The 26896-nt window shown below is 41.5% G+C and overlaps 1 protein-coding gene across 2 annotated transcripts in view; it reads left to right on the forward strand.

Annotated features, from left to right (window-relative positions):
* casr (calcium-sensing receptor) overlaps positions 1 to 26896 on the forward strand; it is a 69696-nt gene that overhangs the window by 14442 nt on the left and 28358 nt on the right. For both annotated transcript variants that reach the window (XM_072584360.1, XM_072584359.1), the window contains one exon: positions 18964 to 19408. In XM_072584360.1, coding sequence (XP_072440461.1) covers positions 19212 to 19408 — 197 coding nt within the window. In that variant the 5' untranslated portion in view covers positions 18964 to 19211. The remainder of the gene's footprint in view (positions 1 to 18963; positions 19409 to 26896) is intronic.

The following is a 26896-nucleotide window of genomic DNA, read 5'->3' on the forward strand; positions in this document are numbered from 1 at the left end:
CCTCAAGTTGTTCAAAATGTCCAACACATCTCCCTTCCTAACAGGTATCTCTTCTAGCTTAACAGTCCGTTTCACACTCTCCTCTTCAACAATACGGTCCCTCTCGTTCGTAAATACTGAAGAGAAGTACTTGTTCAAGACCTCTCCTATCTCTTCCGACTCAATACACAGTCTCCCAGTACTGTCCTTGATCGGACCTACCCTTGTTCTCGTCATTCTCAGGTTTCTCGCATACGCATAAAATGCCTTGGGGTTATCCTTGATCCTATCCGCCAAGGATTTTTCATGCCCTCTCTTAGCTCTCCTAATCCCTTTCTTCAGGTCCCTTCTGGCTATCCTGTATCCCTCCACTGCTCTGTCTGAACCCTGTTTCCTCAACCTTATGTAAGCCTCCTTCTTCCTCTTTACTAGACATTCAACCTCCCTCGTCAACCAAGGCTCCCTCACACGACCATTTCTTTCCTGCCTGATAGGTACATACATATCAAGGACACGTCGTATCTGCTCTTTGAAAAAGTTCCACATTTCCACCACATCCTTCCCTGACAGCCTATGCTCCCAACATATGCTCTTCAAATCCTGTCTTACAGCATCGTAATTTCCCTTCCCCCAATTATAAAATCTACCTTGTTGTGCGCACCTATCTCTCTCCATAACCAAGGTGAAAGTCACAGAATTGTGGTCACCATCACAAAAATGTTCACCCACTAACAAGCCCACCACTTGTCCCGGTTCATTACCGAGTACCAAATCCAATATGGCCTCCCCTCTGGTTGGACAATCTACATACTGCGTTAGAAAAGCTTCCTGGACACCCTGCACAAACACCGCCCCGTCCAATCTACTTGATCTAAAGAGCTTCCAATCAATATTTGGGAAGTTGAAGTCGCCCATGACTACGACCCTGTGGCTTCTGCACCTTTCCAAAATCTGTTTCCCAATCTGCTTCTGCACATCTCTGCTGCTATTGGGGGGCCTATAGTAAACACCCAACAAGGTGACTGCACCTTTCCTATTTCTGACTTCAGCCCATACTACCTCCAGAGGCAGATCCCCCTCAAATTTCCTTTCTGCAGCCGTTATACCATTTCTAATTAGCAATGCCACCCCCCCTCCTTTTTTACCACCCTCCCTAATCTTACTGAAACATCTGTAACCAGGAACCTCCAACAGCCATTCCTGTCCCTCATCTATCCATGTTTCCGTGATGGCCACAACATCGTAGTCCCAGGTACCGATCCACGCCTTAAGTTCACCCACCTTATTTCTGATACTCCTTGCATTGAAGTATACGCACTTGAGCCCATCTCTGTGTCTGCAAGTAGTCCCTGTCAGTGCTACCTTCTCCACAGCCTCCCTACAGTCTTGGGCATCCTGACACACAGCTAGCTTACTTGCTGGACTACAAGTCCAGATCCCATCCCCCTGCCAAATTAGTTTAAACCCCCCTGAAGAGTGCTAGCAAACCTACCCCCCAGGATATTGGTGCCCTTCTGGTTCAGGTGCAACCCGTCCTGTTTGTACAGGTCCCACCTTCCCCAGAATGCAGTCCAATTGTCCAAATATCTGAAGCCCTCCCTCGTACACCATCCTTGCAGCCACGTGTTCAACTGCACTCTCTCCCTATTCTTTGCCTCACTGTCACGTGGCACCGGCAACAACCCAGAGATGACGACTCTGTCTGTCCTAGCTTTTAGCTTCCAGCCTAACTCCTTGAGCTCTTGAATGACCTCCCCACCCCTCTTCCTACCTATGTCGTTGGTGCCAATGTGTACCACGACTTCTGGCTGCACACCCTCCCCCTTAAGGATTCTGAAGACACGGTCCCAGACGTCTCGGACCCTAGCACCCGGGAGGCAACAAACCATCCGAGAGTCTCGCCCATGTCCACAGAACCGCCTGTCCGTCCCTCTAACTAGAGAGTCCCCTATAACTAGCGCTCTCCTCCTCTCCCCCTTTCCCTTCTGAGTCTCAGAGCCACAGACCCCTTCACTGCAGCTTACACCTGCAAGGCTGTCCCCCCCAACAGTTTCCAAAGCTGTAAACTTATTTTTTAGGGGAACGACCACAGGGGAACCCTGCACTGCCTGCTTCTTCCCCTTCCCACCTCTAACTGTTACCCAGCTACCTCTGTTCTCTGGCGTAACTATGTCCCTGTAGCTTCTATCTATCACCCTCTCGAATAATCCTCAGTTCGTCCAACTCCAGTTCCAGTTCCCTAACTCGTTCGGTGAGGATGAGGATCTGACTGCATTTCCTGCAGACGAAGTCGGCAGGAGTATCGGTGGTCACCCCTACCTCAAACATCCTGCAGGAGGAACATTCCACCGCCTGCGCTGCCATGACTGTACACTTTGTCTCCAAAAACAAGAACACTGAGTCAATACCACTGAGTCACTTACCTGTGGACTTTAAAGTTAGGTTAGAGGAGGAGGGTGGGAGGGAGGCCCTACGAAAGTAGGACCTGGGGTCTAGAACACACCCACTCAAATACTAATCACTTACCTTCCCGCCCAGCTATGCGCTCCAACCTCACTTCCGCTGCCCGCTACAGGTAAGTAATTTTGAAACAAACTGTCTTACCTTAGCTGTAGTCTCCCGGGTTCGCTTTTACTCGGCCGCTGCTCCCACTCAAAATCAATTACCTTGCTATGAAGGTGACATTTCTTTTTGCACATTATTTAATATCTGTGTCAGTTTTGTAACATTGACAATGGATGGCACAGTCTACATCAACAAAATGTTTTAGCGAACAGGACAGATGAATGAGTAAATCCACTAAATTTTGGTTGATCCTGGAGTGAGAAGGGCAAATATGAAAATGTTCAAAGGCCACAGTACCTTTAGAAGATGATGAGAAATTAGAAATTGAGGATCTAAACAGGGAAAACCATAATAAAGAGAGGTAGCTATATTTTTAAATTTTGTTTTCAAATATCATTTCTGCCCCACTATAGGTTTTGTGCAGTTCTGACGCAACTTGTTCACACAGCATGGTGATCCACATTGACTTTAGTATAGCTTTTATTAAGGTCCCTCATGACAGACTAGTCAAGAAAGTAAGAGTCCATGGGATCCAAGGCAAAGTGGTCCTAAATCCAAAACTGGCTGAGAGGTAGGAAGCAGAGAGTGATGGTTGAGGGCTTCTCTGACTGAAAGTCTGTTCCTAGTGACGTTTCACAGGGATAGGTGTTGGGGCCCTTGCTAGTTGTGATGTGCAACAATGATTTGAACTTAAACGTAGAGGGTAGGAGCAAGCAGTTTGAGCATGACACACAAATTGTTGCAGCGGTAAATAGTGAGGATAGCCACAATCTGCAGAAGGTAATTCACTTGTTCATAAAGGTGACCTAATAAAAGTGTTTCATATTATCAGAGGTACAGATGAGATAAATATGAAGGTAAGAGGTAGAAAGCTATTAGGAGTGAATTTTTCTCACCCAGAGGATGGTGGGAATTTGGAATTAATGCCTGAAAGGGTGGTTGAGTCAGAAATTCTAGTGACATTTAAACAATATTTAGATAGTTGTTAGTGTTGCCATAGTCTTAAGGGGTGGAAAATGGAATTCATGCAGTCAAACCTTTGGACTGGCGTACACGTGATGGGCCAAATGGCCTCCTTCCATGCTGTAAGCTTTGTGTCTATAAATCTGTGATACATGTATAGGAGGGTAAGTTTATATTTTGGCATATTGGCATGGCTGTACTCACAGTAACTAGACACTACAGAATCAACATAGTTCTTAATTGCTCACGAGAACAGCAAAGGCAGGTAAGAAAGATTGATCAGCTATGATCATGGACCAAGCTTGAAGACCATGCATTCTCCTGCTTGTGGGATCCAGTGTTCCTATGAATGCGGCAGTTAGAACAGTGTAATAGTTTTGTAACTCTGTAAGTTGATTAGTTATTTCTAGTATGGGGCTGAGCACCCCCATCTTCCAACTGTTGATATACTTTTACAAGAGACATTCAAGGAAATGAAACTCAAAAGGTCTCCATGATGACCATTGCAGCATACAAGACCAGCTTTACACCTGAGCAGCAAATTGAATACGTATTTGGCAATTGGCAATTCTGCAAAGTGATCTGTGAGCTATGAATTCATAAAGCTGTTTCAAAGTCTCCTTTTAATTTTTCAAGCATTGCAATTTAAAAATAACCAACAAAGCTTTAGTCTTAAACACAATGTTTAATTTATTACGCAACTATTGCTTTAATTTATCAAGCTGAAAAAACTAATACAAAGATTAAAAGTAGATATGAGCAAAAGGTAATTTTAAAGATGAAATTAAGTTCAATCCGTTATCATTGCAGCCCTATTCTTTGTCTGAAGATTTCTCTTTCCAAGGTGAGGGGTGGAAAGTTTGAAGTCAAAATTCAGAAGCTACAATGTCTTCTCCCACAGATACAGACACTGGGAGGGGTGAAAACTCCTTCATTTTGCTTTTGCAACACAGAAAGTTACAGCCAATACACTCTGGTTTTGTTCAGCAGTTCTTGAATTGCCTTTCTTTTGTATCCCCATTGAGGATCCTTCTCCTGCTGATGGTGTCTCTCATCTTAAGAGTTCTGCCTAATATGATGTCTCTTCATTTTGATCTGAATGAGGCAAGCTAACTGCTTTGTGAAACAATGATTCATTCAGATGTTAAGTCAATTATGTTGGAATTCCTTGTTGGGACACATTTCTGCATTTTCACAGAAACTTTGAATTCTCACATCTTGAGAAGGGCCATTTGTGTTGTCCAAGGGTTAATCAATTTTTTAGAAGTCTCTCTATGTGATTAAAAACTGAGATAACATTTCACTCAGTTTGCTTTTCCTGGCTTTAAAGAATCAATGAATAGAGGCAAGAGACTTCTAGCAGCTAGTGTTTTAGATTCTCTCTGATAATTCAAAGAAAAGTTCTTTTTAAACAAAATATACAGTATTACAATTACACAGTCATGACAGTCTCTCAAAGTATCACAGATTTAATATGGTGTCTCTTCATTTTGATCTGTATGAGGCAAACTAACTGCTTTGCAAGGGTACTGTTGAACAAATTTCACCATTTCTGGCATCTTTCAATGAAAGACTTTTCTAAAATGTAATGATGCCCTGTAAATTATCAAAGAAGTGAATCCCATATAATTGTGATAATAAAAATAGGAAATAACTAGAGGCAAGATGTGTGCAGAGTCCTTCAGATCAATAATGATTAATAATTGACTTGAAATGTAAATTCTGTTCCTCTCCACAAATGCTGTCTAAATTCCTGAGGATTTTCTGCTTTTATTTCAGATTTATAATATCTGCAGTGTTTTTCTTTAGTCTCATATAATTGTGATTCCTCAACTCCAAAGGTGACTTTCTAATGAGAGACATCAACAAATTTAATATTCCTGAGATATGAAAGTCCATCAATGCTAGTTTTTGTGGCTCAAGTCAATAGACATGAAAAGGAGATGCATGTACTTTCAAAATATTAGCCACTCTGTCTTAAACGTTATCACTGCACACTGCATTATAATGAATTTGTCTTACAAAACTTTAACAATTCATTTGACTTTGTGGGTCATGGGAGCACTTTCAGTATAAATGTAAGAATTCTTGAAAGAAAAGAAAAAAGTATCTCCCTCACTCACTTCAATATTAATCCTGGGTTTTCCAACAATCAGAAGCCGTCTCCTAATCATTTGGTGCAATATAACACACTTGACATAGAACAAAGAACATTACAGCGTAGTACAGGCCATTCAGCCCTCAATGTTGTGCCAACCTGTGGAACCAATCTGAAGCCCATCAACCTACATTATTCCATTCTCGTCCATATGCCTGTCCAATGACTATTTGAATGCCTTTAAAGTTGGTGAGTCTACTACTATTGCAGGCAGTGTTCCACACCCCTATTACTCTGAGTAAAGAAACTACCTCCGATATCTGTCCTATATCTATCACCCCTTAATTTACAGCTATGTCCCCTTGTGTTAACCATCGCTATCCGAGGCAAAAGGCTCTCACTGTCCAACCTATCTAACCCTCTGATTATCTTATATGAATCAAACCTAGGTCCATGGCACTGTGAGGCAGCAGCACTAACCACTGAGCCACTGTGCAACCCCTAAACTAGCCTGAAGTATTGATTGGTTGGGTCACCATAGTTTTACCAGACCATTGGGGCTGCTCTCTCATTAGACAGAGAGCGAAATGACTGGTGGTGATTTAACTTGAGGGCTACCAGACCTCAGGCTAGGGAAGAGTTTGAGAAGGAGAGTCCTTCATGGTAACCTCAAACTCATGTTGGGAATTGAGCCCACACTGTTGGCATCACACTGCTCAGTAAATCAATGATCCAGCCAACTGAGCTAAACTGAACCTGGTGAATGAAATCACTGCAAGGCATGTAGAGCTGTCTCTGCACACTAACAGCAAACAGAGATTCAAGTGTCAGGAAAGCTGAGTAATATCCTGTGCTATGACTGATCCCTGGGTGAGAATTTGCAATTTGCTACAGTTCTATGTGGAATGCCCCTAAATCTTTTGCTTTTGGCTGAGGAGGAATAAATTATCTCCACTTTTTAATTCAATCGCTGTCTTGGTTGACACCAACAAGACTAATTTACAAAGATTCTCTTCCATCCTGAATACATTTTTCACAATCTAAATATATTAATATTTTAACAGGAGCCAAATTAACCAAGTATGCTTGAGTTAAAGAAAAGTTGAGTTTATTAGGTACTAAATATGAGAAATATAATAAAATGAGGCATGCATACTGACAAATTATAAATGGGAATTGTGTAAAAGATATCAGTTAAAAATATAAACAGATCAGTGTCTTTGATCAGTGAAGAATAGATGGTGGGATGTTCTGTTGGAAGATAACAGAATTACTTATAGTAGTAGCGAAGCTATTGATTTCAAGATTCTAGACTTTGCAAGCTATTTGACAGGTTTTTGTCCTGTTTCCCTTTTGATGGTGACTTCACTGGATTACCTGGTTTCCACTATTCAGAGAGAAAAAGAGTCTTTCTTTATCTGCAACACAGGAGTGCCTAATGGCAGTCCTCAAGCAGTGACTTACACAGCACACTAGTCTGAACCAAAACATCAGCCCACTAACACACACACAGGTGAGGAGCTGTATCATGAAACCTTAACTCTATTCCTCAGCATTAATAGCTCTTGTTAAAGCTTTCCCTCATATCGCGTTGAAGAACTTTGGCGCAAACAATTGTTGCCCAATATATCTTGTTGTTAGGGCATGGGGGGGGGGGACAAATTTCCAGCTGAGACCTCCCATTTGGATGCACTTTATAGATGCATTGTTGATTGCATGCCATTTCTCAAGATTGATTAAATATATCCAACATTGAAAGCGTGAGCCAACTTCTCAATCAATTGCATGATTACAATGAAAGCTCAGAAATATTCACATAACAGCCCAACAAAGATAACCTCGTGATGATTGTAATTCCAAGCACTGTTGGTTCAGGGTCAAAATTCTGGAGCTCCCTTTCTAACAGCACTGTGGGTTGTACCTCTATCAGTTAGACTGTAGTAGTCCAAGAACGCAGTACAGCACCACCCTCTGGAGGGTAATTGGAGATAGAAAATAAATGCCAAGCAAATAAAAACGAATTCTGTTTCATTCATTCCTTATGCAATCATCACTCCACCGCACCTATCTGAGAGGAAGAATTCCTAATATTGCTCTTACAAGATTCTGCTGGAATGGACGCGATAGGTTAGGGGAAGGCTGCTGTTGATCATGTTGAGACCTTAAAGATGCTGTGAGGATCTAGTTTTATACAGATGCACTTCAGCAGGGGAGATCTGGCCTAATTGGTTTCCCTTTACAATGGTAGATTTTGCTTGAAGAGGTAATAGAGAAGCTGTCAAACTGGCAAAGAATCTTGTTCAGTTTCCATAGCTCTACATAGAACATAGAACATTACAGCGCAGTACAGGCCCTTCGGTCCTCGCTGTTGCACCGACCTGTTGTACCAATCTGAAGCCCATCTAACCTACACTATTCCATGTACGTCTATATGCTTGTCCAATGACAACTTAAATGTACTTAAAGTTGGCGAATCTACTACCATTGCAGGCAAAGCATTCCATACCCTTACTACTCTCTGAGTAAAGAAACTACCTCTGACATCTATCCTATATCTATCACCCCTCAATTTAAAGCTATGCCCCCCCTTGTGCTCGCTGTCACCATTCTTGGAAAAAGGCTCTCCCTGTCCATCCTATCTAACTCTCTGATTATCTTATATGTCTCTATCAAGTCACCTCTCAACCTCCTTCTCTCTAACGAAAACAACCTCAAGTCCCTCAGCCTTTCCTCGTAAGACCTTCCCTCCATACCAGGCAACAACTTAGTAAATCTCCTCTGCACCCTTTCCAAAGCTTCCACATCCTTCTTATAATGCGGTGACCAGAACTGTACACAATACTCCAAGTGCGGTTGCACTAGAGTTTTGTACAGCTGTAGCATAACCTCATGGTTCTGGAACTCGATCCCTCTGTTAATAAAAGCTAAAACATTATATATGCCTTCTTAACAACCCTGTCAACCTGGGTGGCAACTTTCAAAGATCTGTGTACATGGACACCGAGATCTCTCTGCTCATCTACACTACCAAGAATCTTACCATTAGCCCAGTACTTTGCATTCCAGTTATTCTGACCAATGTGAATCACCTCACACTTGTCCGCATTAAATTCCATTTGCCACCTCTCAGCCCAGCTCTACAGATTATCTATGTCTCTCTGTAGCCTACTACATCCTTCGTCACTGTCCACAACTCCACCGACCTTAGTGTCATCTGCAAATTTACTAACTCACCCTTCTACGCCCTCATCCAGGTCGTTTATAAAAATGACGAACAGCAGTGGACCCAACACCGACCCTTGCAGTACACCACTGGTAACTGGACTCCAGGATGAACATTTCCCATCAACCACCATTCTCTGTCTTCTTTCAGCAAGCCAATTACTGATCCAAACTGCTACATCTCCCACAATCCCATTCCTCCGCATTTTGTACAATAGCCTACTGTGGGGAACCTTGTCAAACGCCTTGTTGAAATCCATATACACCACATCAACTGGTTTACTCTCATCTACCTGTTTGGTCACCTTCTCAAAGAACTCAATAAGGTTTGTGAGGCACGACCTACCCTTCACAAAACCGTGCTGACTATCCCTAATAAAATTATTATTTTCTAGATGATTATAAACCCTATCTCTTATAACCTTTTCCAACACTTTGCCAACAACTGAAGTAAGGCTCACTGGTTTATAATTATTAGGATATTCTCTACTCCCCTTCTTGAACAGGAAAACCACATTTGCTCTCCTCCAGTCTTCTGGCACTATTCCTGTAGACAATGACGATTTAAAGATCAATGCCAAAGGCTCAGCAATCTCCTCCCTGGTTTCCCAGAAGATCATCGGATAAATCCCATCTGGCCCAGGGGACTTATCTATTTTCACACTCTGCAGGATTTCTCACACCTCCTCCTTCTGAACCTCAATCCCACCTAGTCTAGTAGCCTGCATCTCAGTACTCTCCTCGACAACATTGTTGTTTTCTAGAGTGAATACTTTGAAAAGTATTCATTTAGTGCTTCCCCTATCTCCTCTGACTCCACACACAACTTCCCACTACTATCTTTGATTGGCCCTAATCTTACTCTCGTCATTCTTTTATTCCTTAAATACCTATAGAAAGCCTTAGGGTTTACCCTGATCCTATCCGCCAACAACTTCTCATGTCTCCTCCTGGCTCTTCTGAGCTCTCTCTTTAGGTCTTTCCTGGCTACCTTGTAACCCTCAAGCGCCCTAACTGAGCCTTCACATCTTATCCTAACATAAGCCTGCTTCTTCCTCTTGACCAGAGATTCCACTTCCTTCATAAACCACGGCTCCCACGCTGTACAGCTTCCTCCATGCCTGAAGGTACATACTTATCTAGGACACACAGTAGTTTTTCCTTGAATAAGCTCCACATTTCTAATGTGCCTATCCCTTGCAGTTTTCTTCCCCATCCTATGCTTCCTAAATCTTGCCTAATCACATCATAATTGCCTTTCCCCCAGCTGTAACTCTTGCCCAGTGGTATACACCTATCCCTTTCTATCACTAAAGTAAACATAACAGAATTGTGATCACTATCACCAAAGTGCTTACCTACTTACAAGTCTAACACCTGGCTGGGCTCATTACCCAGTCCAAAATCTAATGTTGCCCCTTGTTGGCCTGTCTACATACTGTGTCAGGAAGCTCTCCTGCACACACTGGACAAAAACTGACCCATCTATAGTACTCGTACTATAGCGTTCCCAGTCAATATTTGGAAAGTTGAAGTCCCCCATGATAAGTACCATGTCTCTATCACTCCTATCGAGAATCATCTTTGCTATCCTTTCCTCTATACCTTTGGTACTATTCGGAGGCTTATAGAAAACTCCCAGCAGGGTGACCTCTCCTTTCCTGTTTCTAACCTCAGCCCGTACGACCTCAATTGACGAGTCCCCAAACATCCTTTCTGCAACTGTCCTTGGCCAACAATGCCACACCTCCCCCTCTTTTACCATCTTCTCTGTTCTTACTGAAACATCTAAATTCTGGAACCTGCAATAACCATTCCTGTCCCTCCTCTAACCATGTCTCCGAAATGGCCACAACATCAAAGTCCCAGGTACCAACCCATGCTGCAAGTTCATCCACCTTATTCCGGATGCTCCTGGCCTTGAAGTAGACACACTTCAAACCAACTTCTTGCTTGCCAGTGCCATCTTGCGTCCCTGAAACTTGATTTTGGACCTCCCTACTCTCAACCTTTTCTATACTCGAACTACAATTATGGTTCCCATCTCCCTGTTGGATTAGTTTAAACCCACCCCAATAGCCTTAGCGAATGTCCCCCCCCAGGATATTCGTACCCCTCTGGTTCAGGTGAAGACCATCCTGCTTGTAGAAGTCCCACCTACCCCAGAAAGAGCCCCAATTATCCACGAGTCCAAAACCCTCCCTCCCGCACTATCCTTGTAGCCACGTGTTCAACTCCTCCCTCTCTCCCTATTCCTTGCCTCACTAGCACGTGGCACGGTCAACAAACCAGAGACAACAACTCTGTTCATCCTAGCTCCCTGAATTTCTGCCTTAAATCCCCATCTCTCTTCCTACCTATGTTGTTGGTGCCTATGTGGACCACGACTTGAGGCTGCTTCCCCTTCCACTTAAGGATCCCAAAAACACCAATCAGAGACATCACGAACCCTGGCACCTGGGAAGCAACACACCGACCGTGAGTGTCTCTCATCCCCAGAGAACCTCCTATCTGTCCCCCTAACTATGGAGTCCCCAATGACTACCGCTCTGCTCCTCTTCCCCCTTCCCTCTGAGCAGCAGGTACAGACTCTGTGCCAGAGCCCTGTGCCCCACTGCTTTCCCCTGATAAGTCATCCACCCCCAACAGTATCCAAAACGGTATACTTATTGTTGAGGGGAATGGCCACAGGGGATCCCTGCACTGCCAGCTGGTTCCCTTTCCGTCCCCTGACGGTAACCCATTTGCCTTTTTCTTGTACCTGAGGAGTGACTACTTCCCTGTAACTCCTCTCAATAACTCCCTCTGCCTCCCGAATGATCTGAAGTTCATCCAGCTCCAGCTCCAGTTCCCTAACGTGGTTTTCGAGGAGCTGGAGTTGGGTGCACTTCCTGCAGATGTAGTCAGCAGGGACACTAGTGGTGACCCTTACCTCCCACATTTCTGCAGGAGGAATATTCAACTGCCCTAATCTCCATTCCCACTATTCTAAATTCCCAAAGAGACTGATGAAAAGATAAGGAATAAAAAAAACTCGTTACCTTACCAATCTGGTGCACAGGTCCTTTTTTATTGGTTAGAGGAGGAGGATGGGTGGGAGACACTACCCGAGTAGTGCTTCGGGTAATGCAACCGCACAAATATATGTCTTCCCAGAAGTCCTTCGCTCCTCCCTCGCTGCTCTGGCAAAATACAGGCCCGACTCCTGAGGTAAGTCCCTTTTAATGCGGGAAAATTCACCCTTCCAGCAGCCCTCGTTTCACCTCTCCTTCTCTCCTTGTCACTCTGGTAAAATGTAAGTCCCTTTTAATGTGGGAAAACTCACCTCTACTATCCCATTGCAGAGGTCCATTATTTCCACCAATCTGACGGACAGCAGAATGTGGTAGAATAGTGATTCTTTGGCAGCCCTTATCTGTCCACTAACCTATCCAAGGTGGTTTCCTGTTTCGCCTCGGTAGAGTCCAAACCTCAAGCATCTGCATGACAGTCATTTGAGCATCCTATAATCCTGCTAAGGCTGGCAACTTTGATTCCTTTTGTGAGGAGTCAGCTGGTTTCTCTGACGGTTTCCATATTCTCCAAGAGTGGTTGAAGAGTGCAGTGACTGCTGAGTGCTGACGCCAGGCAAACCAACAATGCACAGACTGAAAGTGGACTCCTTCATAGTCACATTCATTGTGCTTCAGTCGGGAATGGAATATTTGCTTGTCTTACTATTAGTCATATATTTATAATCATATACATTCACAAGCATCCACTCCCTTCAACACTGACACTCGGTAGCAGCAGTGCGTATCATCTAAAAGATGCACTGCAGAAATTCACCACTTAGGCAGCTCCTTCCAAACCCACAGCCACTTCTATCCTGAAGGACATGGGTGGTAGATACGTGGGAACACACCACCTACAAGTTCCCCTCCGAGCTAGTCATCATCCTAACTTGGAAATATATTGCTGTTCCTTCAGTATCTCTGGGATAAAATCCTGGAATTCTCCACTCAGCAGCATTATGGGTCTACCTAGAGCACACGGATTGCTGTGGTTCAAAGAGGCAGCTCAATCTTCTCGAGACCAATTAGAGATGGGCAATATATAATGGCCCAACCAGCAATGCCACAACCCAAATATGAGAAAAGGAATTGCTTTCACAGATCAGCACACCCTTCCACAGTTGAATCATGGATTTTATATTAATTCTTAAATAAACCACATTTCCCCTCAAGATAATTAAATTCTCATTGTTATTTTTCAAAAGTAAGTCTTAGATTACAGGAGGGTTTAGGTGGGCTGTTCAGTGACAAGTGGAATTTAATCCAGATAAATATGAATGATGCAACTGGACAGGACAAACAAGGCAAGAGAATACACAATGGCGGTAGGATCGTGGGAAGCACTGAAGATAAGAGGGACTTTGGTGTGCATGTCCATCGATCCCTTAAGGTAACAGGAACAGGTAGGTAAGATGATTAAGAAGGTTAACAGGGAGTCTATGCTGGAACTGTATAAAATGTTGGTCAGGCCACAGCTAGAGTATGATGTGCAGTTCCAGAGTCCATATTATAGGAGGGATATGATAGCACTGGACAGGGTACAGAGGAGATTTACCAGGTTCCGGGATTTACCAAGTTTCAGTTATGAAGAGAGGTTGGACAGACTGGACAGTTTTCCCTGGAAAAGACTGAGGGGGGATGTATAAAATTATGAGGAGCATAGACAGGATATACAGGAAGGAACCTTTCCCCTTGGTGAAGGCATTAATGACCAGGGGACATATATTTTAAGGTAAGGGATAGGAAGGTTAGAGGGGATGTGAGTGAAAATGTTCTCACACAGAGGATGGTGGAAACCTTAAACTCACTGCTTGTATGACAGTAGAGGCAGAAACCCTCATAATATGTAAGTAGTATGTAAATGTGCAGTTGCAATGCAAGGCATACAAGACTATGGCCTAACTGCTAGAAAATCAAATTAGAAAAGTTAGGTGTTGGTTTTTGACTGGTACAGACTTGATGGGCCAAAGGGCGTTTTTCTGTGCTATGTCTCTGTCACTCTAATTTCAACATATTCACCACCACAGTGAGTTTTTACTGGGGGAACAAATGTGCAATTCCAAATAAACCCTATATTCTAATGTGTATATTGCAGAACTCATAACCTTTAACACAGAAAGATGAAGTGATTCAGACTGAAGTGGCAATGGAAACTGGATTGTGCCTCCAGCCTGCCTTTTTTGCTTAGTGTCGTTCATAATATTTGTGTTTGATGATGCAGTTGTCTACCTCTGTTCTAGCCGGCTGTACTGTTGTATTAAGTTTGATAAAAGTATTTAGAAACTGTTGTACCTACCGTAGTTGACCTTTGCTGCTACTATGGTTACCTTTTTTGTTACTGAGGTTGTCACAGTCTGTTGCATCTAATATAACTTCTTGGAACTGTTCTAGCTTTGAGAAATGGTCATGCTTCTGTTACAACATTTTCAAGACCTCAGGTGACAGTATTTTCCATAGATAGTAACTTCAAGCAAAGTTTGAACACTAATTTTATTTCTGGTTGGAGTTTTCTTTAACTTATACTGTTTCATGGAAATGTTTAGTTCATTAGAAGCGACTCTGTGACCACAGTCACAAAGTAGTTTTATTTGGTGTCATTTTTCTCTTGTATAAAATGCAAGAAGTGTGTTCCTTTCTCCATGTGACCTTTATGTGTGTGATCATATTCTGGTTATTTTGTTTTGTACATTTACCACCCATGTGGTTTTTGGTTAACTGATTGGTTATTATACTAGTGGAAAACAAACAACCTGAGTGATACATTGGCTTATTTGGTGCAATATTGGATTGGGCTAGTTAGCTCAGATGGTTAGAGTATGGCGCTCATAATGCCAAGGTTATGGGTTCAGTCCTCCCACTGGTGACTGTCGCTGGCTTCCCCAACAGACCTTAATTCTGGAGGGGTTATTTAGCTCCGTTGGTTTGACAGCTGGTTGTGATATAGAATGATGCCAACAGTGTGGGCTCATTTCTCATACTGGGGTCGAGAGTGTGTTGCTGGAAAAGCGCAGCAGGGCAAGGAGCAGGAAAATCAATGTTCCGGGCCAGAGCCCTTCATCAGGAAGCATCATCTCCTGCTCCTCAGATGCTGCCTGATGCTGCGCTTTTCCAGCAACACACTCTCACCTCTGATCTCCAGCATCTGGAGACCTCACTTTCTCCTCATTTCCCATACTGGCTGATGTTACCATGAAGGATGATCCTTCTTAACTCTTCCCCTGCCTGAAGTATGGTGGCCCTTAGGTTAGAATCTTCGAGGAGAAAGTGAGGACTGCAGATGCTGGAGATCAGAGCTGAAAATGTGTTGCTGGAAAAGCGCAGCAGGTCAGGCAGCATCCAAGGAGCAGGAGAATCGACATTTTGGGCATTTCTGAAGAAAGGCTCATGCCCGAAACGTTGATTCTCCTGCTCCTTGGATGCTGCCTGACCTGCTGCGCTTTTCCAATAACACACTTTTGAGCCACCACCAGTTGTCTCTCTAATGAGAGCGTAGCTCTATGGTCTGGTAAGACTTTATCTTTATCGATCAGTTATAGAGACGTGATAACGTCAGGTGCTGAATTGGAGTGTGTCGTGGTAACGGGGAATTAATTGTGGCAGGAAAAGCAAGTTGTAATTGGGATGCACAGGTAAGGCAGTGGGAAGATGTGGTGAGTGACCAGGCATTATGTTGAAGGGTCAGATATGGTGAGGGACCAGGAGGACTTAAAACAGTCAGATATAGTGAGGTGTGTTGGAGGGAGAGATATAGTTAGGGACCAGTTGTACTGGAGGGTGAGATATGGTGAGGGACCAGGTGTGTTGGAGGGTGAGATATGGTGAGGGACCAGGTGTGTTGGAGGGTGAGATATGGTGAGTGACCATCACTGTCCCGTGGCACCCCCATCCACCCAAAATACTCTTTGGAAACAAAGGTAATCAAGTATTTGTCTCAGGTTTCTCTCTTGCTGAACTGCCAGACTTCACGGCATGTCCAGGATGCGGAGTTCTTACAGCTGGGGCAGGGGTAGACCTTTTGGCCATCTGCACTTGCCAGGTACAAAGGGGTGTGTGTCATTTCCATACCAGAGCTTCATTTAAAAAGAACCCACGCCAATGTAAATCTCAGTGCTGTCTGCCAGATTCAATATTGTGTAGCCAGGAAAGTCCTAGGGGAATGTTTGCAATCACATGAGATAAGTAAATGAAAGAAATTGGGAAAGCAGCTTTAAAGATAATTTAACACCACATGTTTTTGTGGTTCTCTTTCGCTGTACTGTCAATAAAGTGGCCAATTAATCCAGCAGCATTGATTCCGCAGGAATAATGTTGACATTCACCATTTGAGAGTGAGCTGGAGGTTCAGGTTATGTGTCCATTGTAGAAAACACTTGATTAGATGGTTCTATAAAAGGCAGATAATCTACTTGGCCTGTTATTCTCCAGTTTTTGAGATTGTTGGACAAAGTTATGAGGACTTCTATTCATGCAAGGTTTGTGAAGGTTTGTAGCTCAGGTTGAGGTTTAGGGTGTAGGTTTGCTCGCTGAGCTGTAGGTTTGATATCCAGACGTTTCATTACCTGGCTAGGTAACATCATCAGTGGTGACCTCCAAGTGAAGTGAAGCTGTTGTCTCCTGCTTTCTATTTATATCTTTCTCCTGGATGGGGTTCCTGGGGTTTGTGGTGATGTCATTTCCTGTTCATTTTCTGAGGGGTTGATAGATGGCATCTAGGTCTATGTGTTTGTTTATGGCGTTGTGGTTGGAGTGCCTCTAGGAATTCTCTGGCATGTCTTTGCTTAGCCTGTCCCAGGACAGATGTGTTGTCCCAGTCGAAATGGTGTTTTTTTTCATCCGTGTGTAGGGCTACGAGGGAGAGAGGGTCATGTCTTTTTGTGGCTAGCTGGTGTTCATGTATCCTGGTGGCTAACTTTCTTTCTGTTTGTCCTACGTAGTGTTTGTGACAGTCCTTGCATGGAATTTCGCAAATGACATTGGTTTTGTCCATGGATTGTACTGGGTCTTTCAAGTTTGTTAGTTTTTGTTTCATTCATGAAGAACGGATACTCAAACAATACAGTGCGCAGATTCCTCAAGAACAAACCACGACAAGCAGACCAAACACAGCCAGAAACCCTAACCACCTTACCATACATCAAAGAAGTTTCAGAAATGACAACCAGACTACTAAGACCCATCGGAATCCTAGTAGCACACAAACCCACCAACACTCTCAAACAAAAACTAACAAACTTGAAAGACCCAGTACAACCCATGGACAAAACCAACTTCATCTGCAAAATTCCATGCAAGGACTGTCACAAACACTACGTAGGACAAACAGGAAGAAAGTTAGCCACCAGGATACATGAACACCAGCTAGCCACAAAAAGACACGACCCTCTCTCCCTCGTATACCTATACACGGATGAAAAAAAACACCATTTTGACTGGGACAACACATCTATCCTGGAACAGGCTAAGCAAAGACATGCCAGAGAATTCCTAGAGGCCTGGCACTCCAACCACAACGCCATAAACAAACACATAGATCTAGATGCCATCTATCAACCCCTCAGAAAACAAACAGGAAATGACATCACTACAAACCCCAGGAACCCCATCCAGGACAAAGATATAAATAGAAAGCAGGAGACAACAGCTTTGCTTCACTTGGAGGTCACCACTGATGATGTTACCTAGCCAGGTAATGAAACGTCTGGATATCAAACCTACAGCTCAGCGAGCAAACCTACACCCTAAGCCTCTATTCATAATTGGCATAATAGTCAAAAATAACCTTCTAGATCATGCATACTCCTATATTTCTAGGGACATTGGGAGGTATGGGAAGAGGAAATTAATCAAGTATGGTTCGTGATGATCATGGATAACTAAGATGTTTTGGAACTTGATGCATTTCTTTTAAGGGTTTACATATGAACTATTAATAGTCTTTCCTTAAATTAGGCATAATTTATTTTTGTCTTCTGAACAGTGGTCAATTATACTAGAAATATTGCACAATCTTGTAGGTGGGATTGTGGATTTTTGATCACTGTTCCACAGTGTGATCTCATCATGAGGTCTCTAATAAAGCAAAATCTCTTGAAAGAAAATAAATTATATAAATAGAAATGCATTTCCATCTTTCTGGTATCTCAGCAGCACTCTCAGCTAATTAGGCAATCCACTGTCTCATTCTGTCACACATTTGCTTTTGCATTTTCCAAAGCAAATACTGATACCATGGATTAATAAACCATGGATTCCTCAAGTCACATATTCTCTCAGGCAACTTGAGGTGTTTCCTCATAAATCGATGTGGAGTGTTTTATTGTTCTTATGTATCATGCTAGCATTGGAAAAATCACCTTCGTATTTGATGGGAATATCATGTTACAAATTTCATACAAGAGTCAACAAAGTATTAGGAGGTAGTAAGTACTATAGCACTGAATATAAAGTAGTTGTTCCACAACATATACAATTAAACTGATCTCAAGGTGGGTTTGTCATGTCATTCTATCTTTGGAATCAATGAAACCTTCCAAAAGTACGGGTTCCCAATTTCCTTGGTGTTCCAAACTAACTCAGAATCCAGTAGCACTCAGTGTGAACCATACTGATATGAATCCTGGGCTTCACCCTCCGAATTTCGGCTGGCTGAGAGTACAAATCTGGAGACTCAAAATAGGTGGTTTTCAAACCCTTACAAATTTCAGGCTGAGGTTGTTAAAAATGGAAGTATACTTTAAAAAGATAGGCAAGTAAAATTTTCAGATTATAACAAGAAAACTCAGAAGATAGCACTGAAGTTTTCAAAATGTTTTGTTAGGAGGGTTTCCTTGACAATTGCGGTAAAGTATGTGCATATACATTGTAGCCATGTTTTTCTGCCAGTTGCCTCCTTTGCAACCAAGTTTTGTGTGATATTATCAGAAATCGTAGAAAAACTCAGTCTTCTCCACCATACTTCACAAGGCCAAGACAAAGTGAATGGGTTTCATAGGTTAAAATAAGAAAGCAAGAAAAAAAGCTTATGTTTTGCAATTCCAAAGACAAGCTTACAGTTACTCAACTTCTGTACTTTCTTTCCCCAAGGAATCTTTGAAAATGGAACAAAGCTGAATTGTTTGTTCATCAGCTGTAAGACTGTGTGATAACCTTTTTTACAAGATGGAAGATTTCAAGAAGGCAGCAGTTTTCATCTTTCAAAAATTCTACAATCGTGTCATCCCTCACCATTACAAAGATAAGCAAAAAGCCTCAACGATTTTTCTCTAAGTGATTTTTTTTTTGGAGTGCAACCTTTTGACTTGGTAAAGAAATCGGCAAGAGTGGATTGTACAATGGGGCACTATTATTACCATCTCTTGTTCCTAGGATTTACTCTTCTACAATCTTACAGTGTCTCGGGATATGGGCCAAATCAAAGAGCACAAAAGAAGGGAGACATTATACTTGGAGGCCTTTTCCCAATACACTTTGGAGTAGCTGTAAAGGATCAAGACTTAAAATCTAGACCAGAGGCAACTAAATGTATTAGGTAGGACCTTAAGTACAACAAACTTTTCAAATGTATTTACTTAAAACATATGTTTATATTCATACTTTCATTTATACTGGAGTATTTGGAAATATAAAAGTAGACTTTCTTAAAATAATCATCAACAGTATTCCTTTCATTTGACATATGGGAAAATATAAAAATATCATACCTTCTTCCTGTAAGATTGGCCATTCAACTATTTTAACTCCAATTCTGAAACAACCTTTTATTAGCTTTTCACTGATGAATGACAATGAAAATCTGAATTGCGTTATTGTGTTAGACTACAATTATTTGAGATACTGTTGCAAACGAATTTTCACCAAATATACACCATTTTGATCTCCCTGTAGTTACGAATATGTAACTTTTATTTTAATTTTAATGAGTCATATTAGTTGAGTGAAACATAATTATGATTGTACATTGGTTCAATTGTATACATTGATTTTTACTGAAGTTTACTATCAATTTGACTGTGATATTGCTCTCTCTCTATATATGATATATATAAAATGTCTTACATTATGACTCATTCTGAAACTGTAATTGATGTGTAACTGCAATCTAATTCAGTTATATAGTGATTTAAATGTGAGTCTTAACTGAGATCCTACTTAGGCCTATTGTGATTTTATACAGTCAGTGTTTGAATCTCACTTAATCCTACAGTGATTTACTAAGATTAATCTGAAATATGATACTCACTAGAAGGTGCTCAGCTATCATATATATATATATATCACTGTTATATAATTACATTTTACTGAAATCTCACTGGATCCCCGCAGTAATTTCTGAGATTGAACACAGACCTCACAGAAGAGTATAATTGTGAACTAAAGCCTCATCTGCATCTTAGTTAATTACTGCAAGATTCAGTGAGATGTAAGTGACGTTTCTCATTTATGTTGGGATTTCCTGAGATGTAGCTATGTTTTTCTCCTCTGTCCAAAAATGTATCTTTCTCCCTGTTTACTAATGTGCTTTGCTTATATCTCATTTAAGAAATCATATCATACTCAAAATTTTGTTAATCAAGTATTAAAAGCTCAACATATTTCTGGGATAAAATTCATATTTCACAACTCTTTCTGAGACAGTTAATACAAATTTTAACTGGTTTGTGGTGTTTCACATAGATTATATTGTGTTACGGAATATTTCATTGTGATGCATGAAAGGGTATGGAGTTTTTGTTACACAAATATTAAGCTACTTTTAAATATACTAAGCAATATAATTTGTAAAGTTCACATTGGATCGCATTGTGCTTTATTAAGATTAAAGAAAGAACATTACATAAAAGTGCCTTTCATACTCTCAGGGTGTTCAAAAGTGCTTCACCACCAATAAACTATTTGAAATATAAGTTTATTTGTAACTTGGCTAAAAGTGGTTGTAGGTTTTCATATGTCATTGTCCATTAAAGAGCAGAGATGGATGGCCCAATAATAATATTTTGTTCAACAAAACATTTGCGTTAGTTGTAAAATAATGCTTTAGTATAGTTGCACTATGAGACATCTTGTTGAACAATGCTAAGGTTAATTAGGATGTAATGATTATGTGATAGCACATAATCATTACATTTTAGTAAGAAAATTAAAATAGTCTTTTGTAATATATCACAATGTAACAAGAATGGGTGTTGTGTGTATGGAATGAGCTGCCAGAGGAAGTGGTGGAGGCTGGTACAATTGCAACATTTAAAAGGCATTTGGATGGGTACATGAATAGGAAGGGTTTGGAAGGATATGGGCTGGGTGCTGGCAAGTGGGACTAGATTAGGTTTGGATATCTGGTTGGCATGGACGAGTTAGACCAAATGGCCTCTTTCCATGCTGTACATCTCCGTGAATCTAAGAATAATAAAAAGCACTTGAGATCTTACTGAGTGTTAGTGTAAGCTAGTAAAATTATCCTTCCCAGCTCCCTGATAAACTTGGTTCATTGAGATGTTGCTGAGTTTTTCTGTTCTTAGCTAAGCTAGAATTAAGAGAAAGTAAGGACTTCAAATGCTGGAGATCAGTCAAGAAGCGTGATGCTGGAAAAGCACAGCCGGTCAGGCAGCATCTGAGGCGCAAGAGAGTCGGCGTTTTGAGTGTGAGCTCTTCATCAGGAATTCCTTGGATGCTGCCTCACCGGCTGTGCTTTTCCAGCACTTAAGCTAGAACTGAAGTCTGATAGAGCATCACAATTTCTAAGATCTAATTGCTGTTTACAGAAATGTGGACTAAGGTCTCATTAGCTACCCAACAATAGCAGCTTGTATTCATACAGCACCTTTGACAAAAGTAACACATCTGAATGTGCTTCTCAGGAGCATTATGAAACAAAATTTGGGAACAGGTCATTTCAAGCTTGGTTAGAGATGTTTTGGAAGCATCTTAAAGGAAGAGAGATAGATAGAGAAATGAACAGATTTATAAAGGAGATTCCAGAATTTATGGCCTACACAGCTGAAAGTATAGCCACCAATGGTAGAGTAATGACAAATAGAGGTGAAAAAGAGGTCAGTATTAGAGGGGTGTTGGAGACTGAAGGAAATTAAAGAAATAGGGAGGGAATGAAGCTATGGAGGATGTTAGAAACAGATAATAATTTTAAAACATGGGGAAGCCAATGTAGGTCAATAAACATGGGATACTGGGTGAAATGAACCTGATGTAAACTATTGTAAGAGCAACAGAGACACTGTAAATTAATCATATTTGCTATTTGTGCATTATCAGTATCACAGGCAGATATCAGAATCACACCCCACAGCCTGGACTACATGATTGACTTATATTGTGATTGATTTAATTTGCATTCAGTTATGCAGTAAGTTACTGAATTGTCATTGAGCCTCACTGTGAATTTGAGTACTTACTGAGATGCAATAATATATTAGCTTCTGATTGAGTTACATTGGGATCTATGAAATTCTCATTTTCTAACAATATGAGTGATTGAAATCGCATTGATGCCACAAGTACTGTTATCGCATTACAGAAAACTGAAATATTGAATCTCATTGTTTTATGCTGACATTTTATTAGATTACAGTAATGTTGGGAATGTCCTTGGGAATTCTCTGACTCTGCCACTGGAACTTTGCTAATTTTAGAGACATAAGTCCTGGAAAATTGCCAGCATATGTTACTGGAGGTGCACTATAAAGTAATGATTTGGAGATGCCGGTGTTGGACTGAGGTGTACAAAGTTAAAAATCACACAACACCAGGTTAAAGAGAGTCCTATCACCTGATGAAGGAGTGTCGCTCCAAAAGCTAGTGTGCTTCCAATTAAACCTGTTGGACTATAACCTATTGTTGTGTGATTTTTAACTTTATAAAGTAATGAGTTGCATGATTAGTTTGTATCAAATTACAATATAAGTTATTGAATTACACTCTCTTTAACCGAATGCTGATTCAGATCACTAAAACTAATTGAGCTCTCCTTCGGTTACAGATTGAATTCTTACTGAGTTGGAATATGAATTAATATAGTTTCAAAGAGTTTTAGTATGAGTTGTTGAGTTCTCAAGTGGATTACACTTTATTTAATCCTCAATTGGTTATACTGTGTATTGATGATCTAACATTACACTATATTGAATTATTTTGAGTTTGGAGTGAGCTGTATATACGTTACTAAGTGTTCATTCAGATATATTGTACTCTAGTGAAATTTTATTACAATATACTGTGATTTACTATAAATTAGCAATGTTGCATTGTAATACTGTGAATTCAATGATTTTCTTATGATTAATGAAGATTTCGATCATTGTCAGAAAGAGCAGATTCTGATTGATGAGCTAGTTGATCTTTTTTGAGAGAAGTGGATTTTGTATAATCTGGTGGAAGTATATTGAGATTTCTCAAAAGCTTTTGGTAATTTTCCACATAAAAGTTACTACATTTGGGACAGCACGGTGGCTCAGTGGTTAGCACTGCTGTCTCACAGCGCCAGGGACCCAGGTTTGATTCCAACCTCGGGTGACTGTGTGGAGTTTGCACATTCTCCCCGTGTCTGCGTGGGTTTCCTCCCACAGTCCAAAGATATGCAGGTAAGGTGAATTGGCCATTTAAATTGTCCATAGTGTTAGGTGCATTATTCAGGAGTAAGTGTAAAGAAATGGGTCTGGGTGGGGTACTCTTCAGAGGATCAGGGTGGACTTGTTGGGCCGAAGGGCCTTTTTCCACACTGTAGGTAATCTAATGAAAGGCTATTACACAGCTTAATGCAATTGACATTTTTTTGTAAAACCTCAAGATGGATAATGACCCATCTGAAAGAGAGAAAAACAGAGGATATTAGTTAGGGGAGTGATGTTGAACTAGGAAAATGAACAGTGAACAGAGTATCCCAAGCATCTGTGATTTCCCATTTAATGTTTCTAATCTAAATACATTTTCTGGATTTACAAAATTATTGAATGACTTAATTCCTAAGTGAGTTACAAACATAAAGAAGCTCATTGCTAATGTCAACTCACAGGATGGGACATCCAACCACTTGTTTGGTTTTGCTATAGCCTTGTTTGGATTCCAAGGGTTTCACTAGTCCATTAAAATAGCAATACCTACTCTGGCTAAGGATGATATAGGATACAAGTATCTTTACTATTATTCATTTTCTTGTAAATAGCACCACTCACATATGAAACTTGAAGTGAACATGTTGGTGATACTGCCCACCAGCAAGACAACATTGGAGACAAAAAAACTGCATATGCTAGAATCCAAAGTAGACAGGCAGAAAGCTGGAAGAACACAGCAAGCTAGGCAGCATCAGAAGGCCGTGAAGTCAATGTTTCGGGTGTAACTATTCTTCAGGACTAGGGGTGGGTGTAAAGGGAGCTGCAGATAAAGGGGGTGGTGGAGTGGGGATAGGTGAAGATAAGCAGAGGGTTGGTCAATGGGAGGAAGGAATCTGGTTGGTGGCAGGGAGGAGTGAAGGGTGGGGGAGGGGCTGGGAAGGGAGGTTATTTGAAATTGGAGAACTCAGTGTTGAGTTCTCCAGGCTGTCAGCTGCCCAGGCTGAATCTGAGGTGTTGCTTGAATTTCCCTTCCCACTCCCTTTCCGACATGATCGTTCCTTGGCTGCTTTCTTTACCATAACAAACCAAACTGCAAATTGGAGGAACAACACCAACTGGATTCATTCCTCCCATTGACCAACCAGGTCATATCCTCTACCTGTCTTCAACTAACCCCACTCCACCACATCACCTCTGCTACCCCTTTTATCTGTAGCTCTCTCTACACCCAGCCCCAGTCCTGAAGAAGATTTACACCTGAAATGTCAACTTCTCGATCTCCTGATGCTGCCTGGCTTGCTGTGTTCTCCCAGCTTCCTGCCTGTCTACGCCAACAAGACAACAGCACTAAGAAACTTGAAGCCTGTATGAACTTCAGCCAGACTAAACTTTGCTTTCATAATGGAATGGTAAGGCCAGTGGAATTGGCCTAAGATGCAATGTTATCTGTGGTCAAATGTTCTGTGTTAAATTATGTGAGTCTGTGTACTACTGATGCTCGTTGTGCTTAACTAGTTATACCTGAGTGCACTCAAAGAAAAGTCAATACATTGTAGAAGTTACTTAGAGTTACAACTGTAGGCATAGAGCAGCCGTTAAAGAAAAAAACCTTTGTAAGTAAAATTCCTGCACACATAGCAACTGATGCTTCATCTCAGCATAGATCTGAGTTATCAAATCTACAAAGGTTACCGCAAAACCAAACAATTAAATGGAAATCCCATCATGTTCGTTCATTGTGTCTCATTTCCACTGAAATATTTTACCTTTGTAATTCTCAGTTAAGTTATATCACAATTAAGTAATTGATCATTTTCTCAGTCCAAGCATGTATTTAAATCAGAAACAGTAAGTGCCATGTGTAATTTATCTAATGCGCTGGGTTTCTTTCATTGCCTTTTTTTGTTTAATCTCATCAGGAAATTTCACTATGTTGAGTTTCTGAATCATGGTTAAATATGTCAATTAGAGGCTCTTCTTCTTTCTTCTTAGGCAGCCCTTTGGGAATGGGGATGACATTCTTCCACTGTGGGTCCTGACCTCAATAGTGGATCCACACAGCCTGTTGTCATGGGGCAGATCGTATGAGCTGGGAGGGTGGGACGTTGAGAATGTTTAAAACTCTTTAGCCCATTTTCACTTAGCTTGCACATGAGACTGTTAGGGGCAATCAAAATTCTCTGCACCTTTGCAGGTGTTTCTTCTACAGTTTCAATGGTATTGGGGAAAAGATTTCCATGAGCTCGTGGGGATGTTGCAACTTTACGGTAATTTTGAGGACATTCTGTCTGAGTAGAGGGTTGTGTTTGGGATAATGTGGCTTATCTGATTGGCCATAACCAGTGCCTCCATGTTGGCCTGAGAGAAGGCATTTATATGGAGCACCTATCCTGTTCTTGATTTTGCAGAGACGTCTCTGATGTTATTTCTCCAATGGCTTGAGGTATCTGCTGAACAATGTCCGTTGCACCAATGCATACAAGAGGACAGGTAACACGACAGCCCTGTAGAACATGTGCTTAGTGCCATGTTTGAGGTTTGAGGTCTTGGTTAACAAATACTGGTCCTCAGATGACCAAAGACTATGCTAGGAGGAGGTGAGGACTGCAGAATGCTGGAGTACCAGAGTTGAAGAATGTCGTGCTGGAAAAACACAGCAGGCCAGGCAGCATCCGAAGAGCAGGAGAATCGACGTTTTGGGCATAAGACCTTCTTCCTGAGTAGGTTGATAGAGGACCTTTGTCTTCTAGATATTTAACCTGAGGCCCACTCTTCCTAAACACTTCCAAAAGTTTATTGATGCTGAATGGGAGTTCAGTCTTTGCATGTGTCATCTACTTACTACGTCTCAATGATGGAAGTTGGGTGATCGTGGTTCTAGATTTAAGTTTCCCATAATTCTATAGCTTAGCTCCATTTGTGGATGTGGGGTGAAGTGTTCTGGTGAAGAAGATTGAAAGGAACATTGGCACAATGATGCAGCCATGCTTGAACCCAACTTGCACACTTATTGGATCTGTGATGGATCTGTTTCATGTTTTAATGGAGCAAGCGGAAAATGGTGACAAATTTCTGCAAACAGACAAATTTCTCCCACATAACAGCGTTGAAGACCTTTATGAGATCAAAGAGTCCATATATAAATATTGCTGCTGCTCTCTGCATTTTACCCATCTTGCTGTGAAGATCATGGCTCCTGTGCCTCTTGATGGACAGAGTCTGCATTGTGACTCTGGTAAGAGCTCTTCAGCCATGGTGGGGAAGATGCAATTGAAGAAAATTCATGCCATTAATTTCACTGTGGCAGACAGCCCTCTGTAGTTATCGCAATCAGTCAATTCCTTTCTTGAAGCTACTCACAATTACTGCCACTCTGAGGTCTGCTGGTGTGCTCTCCTCCTTCCAGATGAGGGGAATAATTCACATTGTCATGCAGAGGATCTTCTCCACTG

The sequence above is a fragment of the Chiloscyllium punctatum genome, chromosome 15, assembly GCF_047496795.1.
Source record: "Chiloscyllium punctatum isolate Juve2018m chromosome 15, sChiPun1.3, whole genome shotgun sequence".
In the NCBI taxonomy this organism is placed as follows: domain Eukaryota; kingdom Metazoa; phylum Chordata; class Chondrichthyes; order Orectolobiformes; family Hemiscylliidae; genus Chiloscyllium; species Chiloscyllium punctatum.